Here is a 15,899-nt window from a genome sequence, read left to right as displayed (position 1 = left end):
CTGGACATTCAATTACACAGATCCTTATTTTAATTACTTCCATGTATGTAAATTAAAGGACATTCACAATTGCAACAAGACAAAGTTCAAAGACTTAAATACATCATTATAGTAAAATATCCATTTATTTTGCGATACAAATATTTAAAACATCTGTTCAAAGCTACACAGTTAATCACAAGAATGTGGTTATTTTTATTTAACAAGAATTATAACAAAATTCAAATTAACAAAATTCAAAAACTATGTAGTTCTCTATATCACAACTGTATGCTACAGAATGAACACAACTAGAGCCATTTATAAAGTGCACTACAGAATTTCACAACAACAACACTGCATCCATCAAATGAATATCATTGGTGTACATGTAGCCATTAGGTTTATAGCATGTCATTTTAAAGAGATCACTGGGGATTTTAATGGAACAAAAACAAAACTAAAAACAAGCATACATCATGTTATCTTTCTAGCATAAAGTAAGATTTAAATAAAGATTTGATTGATCACTGCAAGTTAACGATTAAAGATTTTGGACAGTTAATTACTTTTGATCTTTGACAACCACTATTGATATGTATCAAACTTTCATTATATATATATATATATATATATATATATATATATATATATATATATATATAAAAATTTCATTATCAGCAAGTAAATAGTACATGTATTATGACACTCCTAATCTCCACAATAGTAAAATTATTTTTTACCAGCAACAATATAATTAAAAAAACTAGCATTTATGAACAATTATCAGTGAAGAGGGCTAACTATTAATTAAATTTGCATACTGGGCTATATCAAGACAAACTGGGAGACAAAACATTTACAACATGAATATTTTGTTGCCTTGGGTGAATATCACAGACTAAACAATCTTGTGTTCTGAGTGGGGGTTATGTGTGAACTCGTAATCTAGATGAACAAATGCTCTCTCCACTTCCGGCAAACTCTCCAGCCGATTCTGCAGAGCTTCGCCAATGTCATGAGCTTCCTTCAGCGGCATTTCACTGGGGAGAATGATGTCCACCTCCACTAGAAAGTTGCTCCCGAAATGAAAAGCTCGGACCGTGTCTATCTGTTGAATTAGAGGATGATGGTTGTAGCACACCCAGGTGAGCTTGCTGAGGAAGTCGGGTCTTGCCGTGTGGCCGGTCAACATTTTTAACTGTTCCGAGCCAGTCTGCCACCAGTTGTATATGATGTACAAGCAGATGACCATAGCGCCGACAGGGTCCAGATAACAAAACCCATACATGTTTACATTGCTGTAGAATTCTTGAGAACCCAGGTAGCCAAAAACTATAGCAACCGCATTTGAAAGGACATCGTTTCTGTGGTCCTGGGCTAGGGCTTGAACAATAGGCGACTGTATTCTGCGGCAGACAAGCCATAAGACCAGCTTGATCCCCACAGTGCTGCCAGCTATTGCAAAAGTTATAGCGTCGACAGTTGGAAGCGATGATGACATGTCACTGAGACCAATAAGTTTTTCTATAGCCTCGCGTATCAGTTGTACGGAGCACAGTGCCATAACCACAGCTAGAATAATAATGGCCAGTGGTTCTAGTTTCGTGCGGCCCTGAGGGTACATGTACGGATCCCTGCGTTTGACAGCGCGAGTGGCCCACCACATGATGAAACCACTGAACAAGTCCAGACAAGAGTCTACCAAGCTGGATATAATGGAAATCGACCCAGAGAATGCACTAGCAACAGCTTTGGCAACAAGGAGACAGAAGTTGACAAAGAGGGTAATTTTTGAAACCAGGGATGCAACTCTCATACTGGAGCTTGTAATAGTTGTAGGATGGAGATCAATTTCAACATCCAAGGCTATCTCCTCGTAAGCAGTAATTAGTTCATCTTGAGCTTTGTAATATGACCTAAGACGTTTTGGCTGACCTTTAACCCCTGTTCCTTTTTTAGAGGTAAAAATCTCAAGAGGCAGTTTCCAGTTGTTGGCATCATCTCCTGTAAAATAAAACAGTATAGTGACATTGTGAAAAGAATAATTAACATACAGAAGAAATTGGAAAGAAACTCAGGGGTTAAAGTTGAAATAAAAAAGTTTTATAACATTTATTTAACCATCTACTAAATTAGTAATTTTTATGCCTAAAAATCAGAATACATACATTTCTACTAAAGAGTATTTTTAGACAAAAGCAACCTAAATGATCTTTGTAAAGAAGAACACAAACTGATATTCTACCATTAGAACCAAATGATGACACTGGACAGCAATGTAAACAGGCAAGCTGCTAGTTCTAGTGGCAAATTAAATCTACTTACGTCCTCTGATACTTGAATTAGATGGAGCAACTTCTGTGAGTCGGACCTTCCTGTTAGCTGCACGTCCCAGAAGAAAATCTTCTTGGTCTATGTTAGTTTCTTGTTCTTCACACTCCTAGAGAAATAAATAAGTGTGACTGTGGTAGTGCTTTGTCAGCTCTGACTGAACTTCATAATGTTAACTTATAAACTGGTATTATTGGTTTATAAGCTAAATCGATATGCTTTTCATGACTCAGTATGTGTATGTGGTATAAGTGGCATGCAAAAAGCCATTTAATTTCCCAGATTTACATGAGACTAACCAATAAAAGCAAGGTGAACTCAGTGATGGACCAAGACTCAACCAGAATGTAAGTTTTAAAATATACAAAATTAGTGCTTAGAAAGGATACCCAAAGCAAGAGCATGACTTTAGAAAATACCTTTTTGATAAGCCAGAGAGGAATGTCTCCCTGACTGAGTCTTCTCTTAGAGTCATCCTGTAGAGGTGTAACATTGAGCAGGACAACGGAACCATCTAGATCAACAGACTTTGATCTCTTCTTTCTTTTCCCTTTGGTACTGGAGACCACATCAGGGGCTTTATCAAGATTGTTGAAGCTATCCTGGCTGTTTGATTTGTCAGTCATGTTGATTTGTTCCCTTTATCAAGTTTCAAGTGCGAACTGAAATTGTTATAAAAAAAATTATATTTTAATTACAAATTTGCCTGGTTATTTTTTAACACTGTTCTCAAGAGGTGAAATTTATTAAAGCAGCTTTAACAGTGTGATTTTCATTAAGCAAGATACAATTAATTTAAAAACCAGTAAATATTTTCATATTTTACAAACAAAAGGTCATTCAAACATGCAACAACCATAGCATCCAGGCATGTAGATTGGTTGAAGATTTGTTAAGAGATCTGATTACAGATAAGACAAGTGTTGAGTGAGAGAAAGAAAACACAAGATGATTGGACAGAGATAATAGATGTTATACTCCATGTAGATGATGGAAATATTTGGACCAACGGACAGACCTAGTTCTAGTGGTAATAATAAGTATAAGAAGAGATAACCAAAAGAGTAATTAAGATGGGAGATAACAATGTTGAATATTTTGATAAACAGCAGGTATGGGCAGCGCAATAGAAGAATCAGGTGAATGTGATATGCACACTGAAGAATAATGGCAATAAATATTGACTTTGCCTAAGCAGACAATTTAGAGATAGAAAAACAGACTCAGAAAATAATGCATGTGACAAATTAATTTGGCAGCAAAATTTAATAAAAACGTGAGTCAATAAGTAATGCATATCTGTTTCTCTGTATCTTTTGTCATGTTTGGACACAATTAATACTCCCTAACCTTTATTTAACAAGAAATACTCAGAAAAAGATCAATCTAAAAAAATTGAAGAAAAAAAAACTCCTACCAAGATATTAGGCAACAAAAGTTAATAAGGTAATTAATAGTGAAAAAATTAACAAAAAAACTCACCTTAAAACAAGTGTCTGATATTTCTTTTTTATTTTCCAACAAGTGATTTGAACTAACTGTCAGGTGTGTGGCATTACATCAAACTGGCAAGTGACTGGGGTGTTGAAAACTAGATCAGGCAGGCTGGACATAGAGATGTACAAAACTGATTGGTTGAGGTTTAATTGCTGATTTGATGACTTAGCAGTTGGAAATTCAATGTCAGGAAATAATCTGTTGAAATAAAACAAAAATAAAACCTACGGCATTAATCAAGATTTAAGTTAGGCATACATTTACTCACTGCATTAAGAAGCTTAAAAATAATTCTATCATCCTTATAACCAATGTATTATAAAGAATATCTCCAAGCTAATGTAACATTATACAGCTGTATTACTTTTTAATTGAGTATTACAGTTCAGTGTAAGAATATTGATTTGGGGTACAAAAACTCCTTGCCAGTGTTTTTGTGTATTTGTAAGACTAACAATTAAAGTAGCCATTTCAATGACACAGTGAATCGGACAGAAAGAAGAGAGTTAAGCTCTTTCTATGACCAATACATATGCCAAGCCACCTTTACATACCAATTTAAACTAAAACCCATCACATCTGTGTGCAGAGAGAGTTGTCATGAGAACCTAACTTATCAGTATGATTGAACCACAGTGACTTAATGGCTAATGCAATTGGTAAAAAAAAAGAAATAACAACTGAGTTGCCACAAAAAAAAAATAATTCACCACAATGTAAGTAAAAGTAAAGTTCCCTTTCAAACCTGACGGTCTATACTTATAGGGTAAATGAAGTAGAGTTCACTTGTTTCCTTGACCTCGGCATAAGAAGAGATAGTGTGGTCAGCACTATGCCCAGCCGCCTTTACTTGAGTTAGGTACCCATCAAAGTTGGGTGGACTCAAGACGGTCTACTGATTTGAACCCGGGACTTATGGGTTAGCAGTCAAGCTCTCTACTCTCTACCGCTAGACCACTCCATCCCAACTCAATGACATAATGATAATGGTAAAACACATTAGTGGTAACTTTGTAATCATCTTCTTCTCCGCTCTTAATTATAATATTGGAGGGCATTTCCTCCAACACAATTAAGTATTAGATTAACTTCTAATCTAGAATCTATTGAATCTATTCTAGATTTAGAAATTAACACTTAACACTACTTAACAGTACTACTTAACACTTTCTAATCTAGATTTAGATCTTTTTGAATCAACCTAGGAACTAGGAAAATCTAGATTCTAGATCTAGATAGAAGTAGAATCTAGTATCTAGATCAATCTAGATTTAAAAAGATAGTCAAGTCTCTCTAGATTCTAGAGACTTAATCATCATCATTATTGATTCATTATTAATTTTATTAATCACAAATGATGATCTATGAAATCTATGCTACTGCTAACTGCCTAACTGGCAGTCAGACTCAGACTGCGAGATCTAGCGCAGTAAAAAAAAAACTCTCTGGATCTATTGTAATTTTTATGAATAGATATATTCTAATCTAGATCTAGATCTCGAATCCATTACAAAATAGAATCTAGTTCAGTTGCAAAAATGTAATTTCGAAGAAATAGAACTAGATTCTAGATCTAGATATCTAGATCTAGATCTAGACTAGTAAGTTGAGTCCGCACACACTGACTACACCTTAGTTCCATATCATGATATTGTGCAAAATAACCTACCAAATGTATTTAAATTTTTACAACTAGGCCAACTGAAAAATATCGATGTCCAGGTTTTTTAAAACCCTAAACCAAAAAACTATACTATTAAGATTTAATATGTCATGACAAAAAAAATCTAAATTAGAGTTTATTGTTAACAACAAAATACAAACGGTATAAAATAAATTAAGTGTACTTACAAGTTTTTGTCGGGCATTTGTCAAAAGTTTTCGTTTTTTAATAGCTGTGGCTAAGCCTGTAACATTTAAATAAGTCTACGCTCTGGTCATCTATGTTCGTCGTCGACAGGTGAAGTGTCGTAAGGTTCGCATTGGGTTCACAGTCTCTTTATATAGGCTACCATGTACACCATTAAATAGGACAAGGTTGTAAAGTAATAACAATTCACGTGAGACCTCTTAAAGTCAAAGATAGGACTGATATAGACTGTAGACGCCTCTATCCTATTTCAGTGTGACGTAGGAGAAACGAAAATAGAAAAAAAAAATAGGTATGCTCAGTTACTACCTTTTGAACACCGGCCCAGATTTATAAAATATGCTAATAAGCTTTTAAGGGTGGTTTTGATTCGCCCAAAGCCGGTCATGTGTTTTCTAATAAATTGGTAGATCTTTACAGCGCAGATTTTCAACATTTTTGAAAAGCCATATTTATGATCTTTTATTCAGATATGGCCTAGATCTATGTAGCAACTCAGCTTTTTTTTTTAAATAAAAGAATGGCAGACAGTTCACATATAACACTAAAACTACGAAAGTTCACTTGGAAAAAAAAATGTTTTATTGCTCTATTATCGAGTATCTATCTATTCATAGCTTGAAAACGTAGTAAACTAATCTTAGTAAGGTGTGTTTCTATACTTAGCTGCGGATAATGTTTCTAGGCAATAAATCAATTCCAATTATTTTTTTTGCACACGCTACTAGCGAGATGATAAATGGAGTGGAAAGATAAGTCACCAACTTGATGTCAATAGCACACGGCATAATGTACTTTAGGTGGTACTTTGTCTTTGAAATATCGCGGCACATAGTCTACATTTTTTCTGTCTTTAAAATATCACGGCAAATAGTCTACACTTTTTCTGTCTTTAAAATATCACGGCACTTAGTCCAGTGGCGTAGCTAGAAGAGGGCGGCCGCCCCGGGCGCCGACCACATAGGGGCGCCAAAAGGGGTAGACAAATTAATTTTAAAAAGCTCATGTTAAGTTAAGCTTATGTATTGATTTATACACTGTCAAGGTAACGAAAATAAACGACTTCAATTTAACACACTGATTTAACTTTTTTCTATATCAATTTTGTGGCACCGAAATAGCAAACGTTAACTGGGAAAGGGGGGGGTGACACTTTTTCACAGACAGGAATAACCATATAGGAGAGAAATGGGAGAGAGGGGGCGCAAAATTGATGGTCCGTCCATGGCGCCGGAGTAGGTCGCTACTCCTCTGACTTAGTCTACACTTTTTTCTGTCTTTAAAATATCGCGGCACATTGTCTACATTCGGTGATACTTTTTCTGCCTAAATGATGCGACAACTTGCTGTTCGCATTTAGATCTAGATCTAAATGGTAAAATCTGCAGTTAAATGCAAACATTTATAATGTTTAGCAACGTTGTTAAATTCACAAATTAATCAACTGTTGCATCATTTGATTTGACAATTATCAGGGATGTGACCAGACCAGGAAAAAAAATTAGGAAATTTTTTTCGGATAATAACTCAATATGTTTTATCTACTTTTTATCGCGGTTAAGCAGCTTTATACTGTTACTGTACTAATTAATTGTTTAATGAAGTTAATATTTTAAATACAAGAAGTTTATGTTACTCTAAAATAACATTGAAAGTCTAGTCTAATTGCAATTTAATGTTTACCTTATAAACAACTTTTTAAAAATTACAATGTAACAAAAGTAGCAATTAAGTTTTATTTTACCATTAAGCTAATTTAATCTGTACTAATCTAGTGTAGATTCTAGATGTACCCCTGTTTTAAATAGGGGGCCAAAAGCCTAACATATATTCTTTTAAAGATTGGATTGGTAAAAATATTTGTCTTCAACTGTAAAGACCCTAGATTAAGATTAGTTACAATTTGAAAGTTTTAGGTTCATGTGATGGAAAAATGAAATGGACCAGGTTAGCTAAAATTAGAAAGGGTCTGACGTGTGAACCAATTTCATTATGATAACCAAGCCACATCGATATTTTTGTTTTTTAGGAATAGCTGTAAATTGTTATGGGTCATCCACGTTTTTTTTGACGATATTTACCTCCCCTCTCTCCTACAAAAGCCAGACTCCCCCCACAGTCTGAACGTATTTTTTCTTCCACAAACAAGACACGGTTGTAGTCACGTTGAGTTTAGTATATTTTTTTTATCTGTAGGCCTACGAAGCATTACGTAATTTCAGGAACAGCTATTAGAAATTGACTGTGACGTCATTTTTTTTTCCACAAGCAGTACCGAAAACGTACTTGGGGTCAAGGTGAGGTCACAAGAGCCACCGTTGCTACGAGGCGGGGCGGGTTAGTCTAGTCCTCATAGTCACCTTTTGCAAGGATTTCAATATTAATTTGAGATTGCGAAATAAAATAGAATCAGAGAGAAACTGTAGATTTAGGCGGGTTAAAATACCGATAGGTAAATTAGGCTATATCGATAGCTAGATTACCAGGCTTAAGAGATGTAAGTTTTAATTAAATAACTGCATTATTTTAGATTACCTTTTCCGTGTTTTTGTTAAATAGTTAACTGAAAATATCAGCGGAAAATTTGGGCTAAAAAAAGTGTGCTTTGAAAAAATCGACCAATCGAAAAGAAATGCGCATATTCGCGTGTCCGTTTGACCTAAGTACAGTAGTTGTCGATTTAAATTTAAATACGAATAAGTGGAATGAGCATGTCGGCCCTTTCCGTAGAAGACATTTCCGGTTTTTTTTCCTAATTTTTAAAGTTTCGTAAAAAATCGACAAAAATTGAAACTCGGCGGAAAAATTCGGCGAAAATCAAATCAGCGGAGGAAAATCGCAACTGAAACGGAAAAATCGGATTTCCGCTAAAATTCGGAAAAGTCACATCCCTGCAATTATACAAATAGCATATATTATATAAAAACTTTTAGTTTTGAAAAATACATTGTCTAGTCTTAAAAAAAAAACTGTTTACATTTTCAATAAAACGTGGAAATCTAATGATGTCATTTTCAAAGTCTTATTTAACAATACAAATTTTAAAATTCCACATGCCACCCGATAATAAGAAGTGTTACATCAGACAGGTAATAAGACATATTGGTCTACCAAACAAAACAATATGCAGTATCTTGCTGGAGAGCTATCAAAAACACGAATCGGACAACATTAAATCGTGATTTTTTTTTTACAGAACGTATGTGCTCCTTAACATTTAGTTATCAGTAATTATAAATATTTTTTTTTTAATGGGATAAAAACTAATCATAATTGAAGAGTCCTATCGTTATCAAATCATGACTTGCAAGTGTAAGTAACAAGGCAAACTTGACCCCATATACAAGTTATTTAGATAAATGTGCTTGAATGAATTGAAAGAAAAAAAATAGTATTCAATTCAGATTATATTTCGTATGACGTGTTTCTACCTTCTTTCATTAACAAAGCGATGTAGTTTAAAAAAAAACTGAAATAGATAGACAGTAGTACACTTTTTATTTTATACCAAAACATCATCATCATTCCTGTGAACCCATTGTGGAGCGTAGGGACACAACCACACCTCTCTATCGTACTCGGTTAAGGGCGATTTCTCCAAAACATTCATCTCATTATTAGCATACTTAGTTATCAAATAGTACGCTTATACACGTATACAGAAAAGTGTGATCATTGTGTCACTGTCCGTTTCCTATAACGGATTTAGATGATCTCGTATGACTTTTTTCAGTGTTTCTTCCAGACTTTTTTTCTCCGGAGGGGGGGGGGGGGGGGCGGCACTGGTAAAAGTATGTTTTCTATATAAATTCAATTTCGTTGGGGGGGGGGGCGGTAGACTTCCCTCGGACCCCCCCCCCCCCCCCCCTCCGAAGAGATGCCTGGAAGAAACACTGACTTTTTTTCAGTTTGTGACTTCTAAAGATAGTCAGTCTAGACGTCAACAATGTTATGATTCCGCAAATACGAAACAGCAACTATAAACTTTACACCCAGTACGTTGAAAGCTGTTACCCGTAAGCTAATGAACGAAAATTCGCACACCGCTAAATGTCAAGTACTCTATACAAAGCTAAAAATAGACGTTCGAACGGTGGTGAATGGCACTTGATTTTTTAAGGTCAGCGATGATAGATTATCATTCTGTTTGTCTGAAAACCAGATCGACGCGTTCTAAAGAACGGCTTGCGGCTAATCAGAGACAAAAGTTATACACGGTCCATGGAGCAATTGAAGTAGAGTTCACCTGTTTCTGTGACTTCGGCATATGAAGAAATAGCGTGGTCAGCATTATGCCCAGCCGCCTTTCCTTTCTCTAACATGAGTCAGGTTCCCATCAGAGCTGGGAGGGCTCAGGGAGGTCTTACGGAATCGAGTCCGGGATCCGAACTCGATTCTTTCGGGTTAACAGTCGTGCGCTCTACAAACACCTTTGAAACATATAACGAAAGGGAATCACCTTCTTGCGGTCTACCTTGTAACTTTATACCTTATACCTTAATATATAAGACGATTTGAACAACTGCCCACTTAAGTCTGCTTTATATATATATATATATATATATATATATATATATATATATATATATATATATATATATATATATATATATATATATATATATATATATATATATACAAAAATATGTTCGTATAATCATGTGTATAACAATGTCTTCCTTCATCGTACTATAATTTTTCCTTCATATGCAAATGTATGTTTGTCGATATCAATAGAATTCAATAGACAGGCCTCTTATTTTTATTTTATTTTAAAACAACCTTGAACTTGCTAAATACGTGTCTGCATAAAGTCATTACCCTGGTCTCGCGAAATCGCAATGACTCGACATTTTACTCTCAAATGGTACCGATACGTGGCTAAAAATAAACTATTTATTTTTAGCAACACAATGTCAGCCAAGCCCACGAGAGCACGTTAAATGGACGAGAGTGTAATAAAATGCTTATCAACACATCAAGTTTTTTATTAGTAGCAGTAAACTTTACGGTAAAGTCAGTTAGTGTTTGATTTCTAAATGAGGTTGAAGTTTTTTATAGCTGTATTGTACGAAATATATGAGCTTGTAAAAAGTATGTTTTAAAAAAAAACAATAAAAAAAACTGAGAAATAAAATCTAAGGTCTGTGATTGGGTGGACATTTTGCACACGCACTCTCGTATACGGTCGTTGCCGGCTAATTAGCCAGGCCGGCCGGAACTGCGGAACCGGATAAAATTGTCGCCTCCCCCCTCCCCAAGCGTATCGAACTGCTTTGATGTGGGGAGGGGGGGGGGCAGCATGGACGAAGCGGCCGGCCCCCGCCCCCCCCCCCCCTGGACGATTTTAAAAAAAATTAAGTAGAAATATGTACTTTAACCAGTGCCGCCCCCCCCCCTTTCCCAACCCCCCCCCCAACCAGAGATATGTGTGAAAAAAAAATGCTTTCGGGTTAGCATACTGGACCAACACTGTACTCATTAGGACACGCTATCAAGTATAAAAATAAACTGCAGGTTTTTCGTTCTTAGTTGCAATAATAAATGGGATTTCCGCCAACAAAATGATGTATCACGTGGTCACTGTGCTGTGACTGCCCAAGAACAATAATCAGCAAGGCCGCAGTTGTTTAAAATTTTGGAGTTGTCTTTCTTAGATGTGTCGCTGTCCACAACTAACGAGTCACATCTGCCCGGGGGTTCGAACTCGGGACTTTTTCCTACAGAAGAGGGCGGAAGGGGGGAATTTGCCATTTCCGGGCACAAGAAGAATTTCTGGGGGGGGGGGGGGTGGCGGACACTGCTTAAAGTATGTACTTATTTTATTAATTAAAAAAAATCTATTTCGTCCGTGGAGAAGTGTGGACGTTGTCGGGGGGGGGGGGGGGGGGGCACTTCCTCAAAGAGATGCCAGAAAGAAACTTTGGAACTGCTTGTTAAAATTAAGATGACTGTAATACAGGAGACATAATGTTGAAAGATTTTATTTTGTTTAATTTAATGTTGGTTTTTTTTTCATGGCTTAACATAATCCTATCGCAGTCTATTGTATGCTTGCAAAATATCAGCAAAAAGGCGCATTGTTGTTGTTTTTTTCATTCTTAATTAACAACACTGTCAAGTGAGTAATCACTCATAACATTCTCACATATTTGCTAGCACCTCAACAGAGTTTCTTCCAGACATCTCTCACGGGGGGACGACGACCCCCCCCCCCGAAAAAAGTCTACCGCCGAGATGGATTTTATATAGTAAACATACACTTTTACTAGTGTCCGCCCCCCCCCCCCCCCCCCACCCCTAAAAAAAGTCTGGAAGAAACACGGCACCTCAATCACAATACTTCCACTTAACATTAACCTTACCCTTTCTATAATTATTACATTTTCTCTCTGATTTTATAAGTAGGCTAGAGATCTTCTAAACAACGCCATCCTGACAACTTACCCAAATAACACTAGCTGATGTAAACACACAAACAATGCATTCACGATAAATCAGGGACGAGTGAAATATGCTCAGCTCACAAGGAGAGAACAGTAAAATCGATAATTCATTTATCGTATCGTCAGGCGTACAAGCTATTGCAGTAATGATTAACCGATAAAAATCGTAAACATAACGACAGAGGCTTATGAGATTTAGCAAGAAAAGAAAAAGGAAAATATTAACGAGAGAAATACAACTGTCTAAACATAACAGTAAACCGCTTAATTAAGCCGTGAACCTTTATTTTTATTTTGTACTAAAACACTTTCAGACGACAATCCTTTCTAAATAATTACGTTCAAAGCAAAATCAAAAGAACGCAATTCAAATTAGCATACCTATAGCCTACTTCTGCTTTTCTAAAACACTTGGTCAGTGTTTCTTTCAGGCATCTCTACCGCCCCCCCCCCCCCCCGAAATAAAATATTATAGAAAATATTTTTACCAGTGTCCGCTCCTCCACCCCAACCAAGTTTTTTCCAGGCAACTCTTCGGGGGGGGGGGGGGGGGTTCCCTTCCCGAACGAAATGGAATTTATATAGAAAATATATACTTTCCCGGGGGCGGACACTGTTAAAAGTTTTAACAGTGTCCGCCCCCGGGAAATTTTTGCCCCCCCCCCCCCCCCACCCCCGCAGAAAAATTCTGGAAGAGCACTGCCCTCAACCCCCTGAGGAAAAAGAAGCCTGAAAGAAACACAGCACACCGTTGGTGTTGTGGTAATTTAGGAGGGTGAATAATTCTATGATCATTTCTGTACCATATAATATAACTCAAGTAATCAGAAAATTGAAGTAGAACTTTCGTATTGCAATATATTGAAATCAATATCGAGTTTTACACCGGCCTGATTCTGAAAAACAGATTTGAAATCATGACTTTTTATACACGTGTATATGTGTAAGAGAGAGAAAGAGAGAGATACTATTAGTGTGTGACAACATTAACCATTGCTCCCGCTTTATTGCACAACTTCAGTGGCCTAGCGGCCCTTCCCGGCGCCCGGGGACAAACTTTCAATTTGGCGCCCCCCCCCCCAACCCCCCCCCCCCCGGACAAACTTTTAATTTGGCGCCCCCCCCCCATATTTTTTTATATTTATAATGCAAAACTGCAGCTAAAATGAGCTTTTAATTTTTTCAACCCAATTTGGCGCCCCTAAGGTCGGCGCCCGCTGACATGCACCCCCGCCTCCCCCTCGCTACGCCTCTGCACAACTTTATTGATAGAATTGCCACAGAGGGCTACACTGAGCGATGCAGGGTGGTGTCTCATTGTGTTTATCAGAGCATAGAGGTCACTTAAAAAAGTAATGCTCCTAGGCGCGACAACCTATATACTGACCCCCCCCCCCCCCTCCTAAAAAAACGAAAAACTACAGCAGCTGAAGAAATATGAATGTCAAGCCTTTGACGTCACATCCTTTAATTTCTAAACAGGAGATGCAGAGCATGACAACAGTTTCATTTCCATAACATTTTACAATATGCATCCTTTAAAACATAAACCGGGAGTGATCTCCCCTAAACTTTCTCGAATATTCTTATATGACACTACGGGGATGGCAACTCGGGATATAGACATCCTTTTTAATCCATTTTTAATTACTTAAATCTGGACAGAGGCGTAGCGAAGGGGATGGGGGGCGGGTGGTGCGAACCGCACCGGGTGACACCATTTAGGGGGGGTGACACCAAGGCAAAAAATAGCAAAATATATAAAGAAAAATTTGAGGGGGGTGCAAATGGAAAGTTTGAGGGGGGGTGCTAATGGAAAATTTGAAAGTTTTCCCCCGGAAAAGGTCGCTACGCCTCTGGGGGGGGGGGGGGGGGGGGGGGAAAGGGGTGACACCATTAAGTGCCGCACCGGGTGACACCCGACCTCGCTACGCCACTGAATCTGGATTTATAATTTCTGCTCGATTAAAATAAGTCCTCTATACTCCGGGTGTGATGAAGGACTGAGGTGTAAAACTGTGAAAACTCAAAATTTCATGTGATTTTTGTGCACAATTACAATACTTTCTCTATACTCTGTATACGAGAAAGTAAAAATGAGTGCGAAAATTCAGCGCAAACTACATCTGTTTTTAAAACGTTTTTCTTAACTCAGCTTCGCGTTTGTTTGTTTGTTTGGATGTTTGTTGTTAAAATTGACATCGAAAATTAGCCCACTTCTGATTGCTCTAGAGACCTGAAATTTGGCATGCATGCTACTTTCGCCTAACAATTTCAGATGCAATCATAAAAACTAGCAATTAGTGACCGTAATTAGCTTAATTTAATTACGCCCCAAGGACCATAAAATTGAGGACATGATTTCTAAAGATACCGACAAGACTGGAGGCCTATCGACACAGTTACTTCGGCCCCAATCGATGTGAGCGCGCTGGCCGTGATCGTATAGTGGTTAGTACTTCGCGTTGTGGCCGCGACAACCCAGGTTCAAATCCTGGTCGCTCAAGATTTTTAGTCCGTGTATTTATAAACACTTTTTTAAAAACCACGTTTTTCATGTGTAGCAACGGACTAAAAAGGAGAAAATAAAATACTTAAAAAAACTTTTAAAAAAACCACGTTTTTTATGTGTAGCAACGGACTAAAAAGGAGAACGGACACGGTAACATATTGTTAACGGTGACACGGTTGGTACGCTGGGCATGCTAAAATACACATAAACACGTTTTTCCTTAACTCAGCTTCGCGTTTATTTGTTTGTTTATGGGAGATTTGATCACGTGATTCGTGAGTAGATCTCCACGCCAGCAACGTAAATTACACCCTTTCTCTGTTTAAAGCGTATCGGTCGCTCAAGATTTTTTTAGTCCGTGTATTTAAAAACACTTAGTCAAGTCATACTTAATCAAGTGATTAGATAAAGTAGAAAATAAACTATATAAAAAACTTTTTAAAAACCACGTTTTTCATGAGTAGCAACGGACTAAAAAGGAGAAAATAAAATACTTAAAAAAAGCTTTTTAAAAAACCACGTTTTTCTTGTGGACTAAAAAGTAGAAAATAACTATTTACATACATTTGATGACAAAAAACGTGGGTCGGGCAGATGGGTCGGGAAATTTGATGGTGAACGTACCCACGTTTTTTGTCATCAAATGTATGTAAATAGTTATTTTCTACTTTTTAGTCCACAAGAAAAACGTGGTTTTTTAAAAAGCTTTTTTTAAAGTATTTTATCTTAGATTTATCTACAAGGCGAAACCTTGAGGCGTGTAATCCCGTAGAAGTCAAATCGCTACGGCTCACTGAGTCAAAAAATGAAAGGGATTTAGTTGAAAGGAGAAATTCAAATTTGGCTTGCATTCTTCAAAGTCAGTTGTTTTTAAAATAAAGTATAAACATACCTACACAATACCTTTCTGGTAGACTAAAACAAATTGCCTAAACAAAACAGTTTGAGTACTGAGTACAAAGGTAGCACCACTCTAAAACCTTTACGGACCAGGCGCTCAATGGGACAGATAAAGTAGAGTTAGGCTGTTTCAGTGTTCTCGGCATGTTATACTCAGTGTTTCTTCAATCTTTTTTCTCCGAGGGGGGATGGGGGGCACATTATATTTTCGGGGGGGGGGGGGGGAGCGGAAATTTTTTTACGGGGGTGGGGTGCAGACAGTGGTAAAGTATTTGTTTTCTATAGAAATTCTATTTCGTTTCCCAAAGAGATGCCTGGAAGAAAGTCTGGTTATACTGTGGTAAGTTATGGGAGCAGGACA

At 37.0% G+C, this 15,899-nt stretch overlaps 1 protein-coding gene across 2 annotated transcripts; it reads right to left on the bottom strand.

Moving 5' to 3' along the window:
• On the bottom strand, positions 1 to 12,151 carry LOC131955826 (uncharacterized). Of its 2 annotated transcripts, none has more exons than XM_059320109.1 (5): positions 12,128 to 12,151; positions 3,796 to 4,008; positions 2,733 to 2,975; positions 2,308 to 2,422; positions 1 to 1,986 (listed from the first exon to the last, which is right to left on the bottom strand). In XM_059320109.1, exons 3-5 carry the CDS (start codon positions 2,937 to 2,939, stop codon positions 881 to 883), a joined length of 1,428 nt encoding a protein of 475 aa, XP_059176092.1. In that variant the 5' UTR covers positions 2,940 to 2,975; positions 3,796 to 4,008; positions 12,128 to 12,151; the 3' UTR covers positions 1 to 880. The 2 variants fall into 2 exon arrangements, with proteins under 2 accessions (XP_059176092.1, XP_059176091.1); XM_059320108.1 differs by lacking the exon at positions 12,128 to 12,151 and adding an exon at positions 5,662 to 5,798.
• Between the last annotated feature and the right edge of the window lie 3,748 nt (positions 12,152 to 15,899).

The sequence above is a fragment of the Physella acuta genome, unplaced genomic scaffold (assembly GCF_028476545.2).
Source record: "Physella acuta isolate Inbredline_101_S28 unplaced genomic scaffold, ASM2847654v3 ptg001108l, whole genome shotgun sequence".
Lineage (NCBI taxonomy): Eukaryota > Metazoa > Mollusca > Gastropoda > Physidae > Physella > Physella acuta.
The sequence above is the reverse complement of the archived record's forward strand: the minus strand, read 5'-3'. Positions and strand labels throughout refer to the sequence as shown.

What these genes read in the sequence shown, in the direction of transcription:
- LOC131955826 (XM_059320109.1), bottom strand. Translation starts at nt 2,939, where the DNA reads ATGACTGACAAATCAAACAGCCAGGATAGCTTCAACAATCTTGATAAA. An exon ending in CTCTCTGGCTTATCAAAAAG is followed by an intron (nt 2,423 to 2,732) that starts GTATTTTCTAAA and finishes TTATTTCTCTAG; the next exon opens with GAGTGTGAAGAACAAGAAAC. An exon ending in TAATTCAAGTATCAGAGGAC is followed by an intron (nt 1,987 to 2,307) that starts GTAAGTAGATTT and finishes TTTATTTTACAG; the next exon opens with GAGATGATGCCAACAACTGG.